This window comes from Triticum aestivum, chromosome 7B (assembly GCF_018294505.1).
Source record: "Triticum aestivum cultivar Chinese Spring chromosome 7B, IWGSC CS RefSeq v2.1, whole genome shotgun sequence".
NCBI lineage: Eukaryota > Viridiplantae > Streptophyta > Magnoliopsida > Poales > Poaceae > Triticum > Triticum aestivum.
Window position 1 is genome coordinate 646511219 of NC_057813.1, and position 3023 is coordinate 646514241.

The 3023-nt window shown below is 55.8% G+C and overlaps 1 protein-coding gene across 1 annotated transcript; it reads left to right on the forward strand.

The window, feature by feature from the left end:
- The first annotated feature begins 1005 nt into the window (after positions 1 to 1005).
- Positions 1006 to 2655, forward strand: LOC123158346 (uncharacterized). The gene has a single exon (XM_044576377.1). The coding sequence runs from the start codon at positions 1006 to 1008 to the stop codon at positions 2653 to 2655; it is 1650 nt and encodes a 549-aa protein (XP_044432312.1).
- The last annotated feature ends 368 nt before the right edge of the window (positions 2656 to 3023 follow it).

Here is a 3023-nt window from a genome sequence, read left to right on the forward strand (position 1 = left end):
CGCCCCACCGACGCGCGTACACGTACGTCGCCCCAGACCATCCATGTACATAAAAAAAGACATCTACGCCGCGGGAGGAAGTACGTCGCCAGGCCGCGCGGGTACGACGCGGGGGCGGGGCTGGGGAGGGGGAATGACCATCCTGCCCTTTTTTAAGTTTTTATTAGGTGAAGGTGTATAAGACGATTTGAACCGTTGATGTGGTTGTATCGAAGAAGAAGTGTTTGTGAAAATGTGTCGTACGCTGAAAATGTGTACTGAAATTTTAATATTTTTTGTTCTTTCAAATTCAGAAATACCCGCTGCAAGATTGGCATTGACAGCCATTGAATATGAAAAATTGTAGCTAGACATATTAGTTAGCTCAATTTATATGTATGAATTAATGTGTTAGGAAATAGTCATTCTGTTATCAGATGCACAGCTTAACCATGAGATGAAAAAGACATCGCCGATCCACACATAGTCTTGCAAACGTCTGCTATCAGATGGCTGGCCGATCCACGCATAGTCTTGCAAACGTCTGCTATCAGATGGCTGCTACTAAGTGTTCCCTTTTGAAAACGAATAAAAGTACTATTCCCTCCCTCCGAAATTACTTGTCACCGAGATGGATGTATCTAGACGTATTGTAGTTTTAGATACATTCATTTTTATCCATTTCCGGGACGAGTAATTCGGGAGACGGCTGCTAGTAAGTTTTTTCCAATAGTTATAGTGAAGTTTGGTCATCGTTTGTGGCTAATTGGCCCGCCAGATTTTGTAACCTTGCTTTGTGTGGGGGCTGGTTCCACACGGGAGGAGGCCGTTAATCCGACTTCCTCTTTTTGCATGGCTGCTAATCCTACTGCTAGCTTAATAAATGCTCACATATGCTGCTGCTGCTGGTGAGTCTGCGGCTATATATGGCTGAGGGTACGTACGTAGAATGACTAGCACCACGGGCCTAAATTTCTCCCTACTCGATCACATTCTTCTTTTATACTGCTATAGTATATGGGAAGCATGGGCTCGGACGCATCCTTCCCTCGATGGGGTAGCTGCTCTCTCCGCGACCTCAACATTGAGGTCCGGGCTGGGCTGGACAAAAACGCTCTCCCCGGCGGCGGCGGCGGCATTAGAATCCCTCCGCATTTCTGGGGCAAGGGACGTCCAGTGGCCGAGGCCGAGCTTGGCTTCCCCGTGTACGCGGGCTACTCGGAGGCGAGGGCCTTGATCGGCAAGGGAGCCACGGCGGATCTGAGAAGGCTGTCACGCCATGCCCAAGGCATGCTGGCGCAGATGTTTGCTAGCATCACCGTCGGCGACAGGGACGAGCTGTTGGGAGCAGCGGCGCGGCCCAGGGTGGTGCAGCTGCGGCTATCGCCGGAGCTGGCGCTGTGGAAAAGCACCCAACACGCAATCGGCAACGTGCTTCCTCCGAAGGGCAAGGCGCTGAGGCAAGCCTCGCCGCAGGTGCTCGCCCAGCTGGGCGCCACCGACTGGCCGGCGGCCCTGACGACCAACAATGCCCTGTTCGGCGGCTGCATGTCCAACATGCTCATTGGCGCCGCCGACGTGCACACCATGTTCTCCAACTATGTGACCGACATGGCCGTTAACTATGAGTACGGGTACAGCCACGTGTTCCCCACGCTCCACGGGCTGGTGCAGGATGCGCTCACCGACGCCCACGCGCTGGGCACCCCTTACGGCCGGCAGCGCCGTGAGGCCGTCGCCGTTGGCCTCCCGTACATCCAGGACAAAATCGCGCTGGAGGTGGCGAACAAAACACGCCTCAAGGACCGCTCCGCGCAGATGGATCGCCGTACCGCCCAGGCCATCTACCTGTTCGACAGCAGCGTGCTCGGCATTGCAGCCGATGCCATAGCCCGGGGCTTCGACGCCGGCGCCGTCATGAGCGACCTCGTCTTGAGCATCAACAGCCACGACGTCATCGACGTGGGCTCCGACTTGGTCAATTCCGAGATCATGAACTCGTTCCTCAACGTGGCTAACATCGCGGCCTCGGGCATCGTGAGCGACCCGGCGCTCCGGGCCATCTACGATGCATACGCCGCCACGAGCGCACGGACCTTCACCCAGAGGTGGCACGAGCCGTCGGCCCGGATGGTCGACAATGAAATCTCGTGGCAGATCACCAACGACCGGCACATGTTCTTCCGCCGCGCCCTGCTGGGATGGCCCAAGGCGCGCAAGTCGCCGGCGCGGCCCCAGCGCGAGGCGGACTTCGACGAGGTCTTCGACGCCGACTTCCGCACCACCGGCTTCAGCAGGCCCCTAGACCCCGAGTACACCTGCGACGGCGAGGAAACATGCAACCATGTGCGCCAGTTCCTCCTCGACCGCCAGGACCAGCTGCTCGGCGCCCTCTGGTGGTCCCTCGTCACCGGCCCGCTGGAGTACGTTCGGCAGGGCAAGGTGGACGAGCAGCGTGAGGAGCACCTCGCTGAATCCGTGCGCCTGCAACTGGCCCGGCTCTTCTCCAATGGTCTCGTCGACGAAATGGCCTGGCTCCTCGCCCATGCGAGCCACCACGCCTGGCAGGTGAACTACCTGTACGAGGCCGCCATGTTTGGCAGCATCCTGGATGGGGGCGCCTTGACAGGCAAGCTCGACCGGGCAGAGGAGGGGGAGGAAGTCGACCTCAGCTGATCCTGGCTCAATTGAATCCTGGAGCATCGGAGATTCTGGGTGCTCCATCATTTCTCTCAGCTCTGCCCAACGCCGACCTGGCGCTATCCTGTATCTGTATGAGCTTTTGCACTGTCGGCCTGGACCTGGAGTGCATATCACATCCGACAAGCCGTTCCTATCATGTAGTATTTCCTTTTTGCATTTTTCTTCTATACACCCTCTATAAACACATCAACCGAGAAGATATCTCCATACCCTTTTATAATAAAGGGTAGAATGATACATGTTTGACACTATCGGTATCATGTAGTATGACACGTTACATTCTACATGGCCGCAAAATTCAACACAATTGTTCATGATTTGGAATGGAGATATTCACTAGC

Excerpts from the sequence above, each read along its gene's own strand:
- LOC123158346 (XM_044576377.1), top strand. The coding sequence starts at position 1,006 with ATGGGCTCGGACGCATCCTTCCCTCGATGGGGTAGCTGCTCTCTCCGC.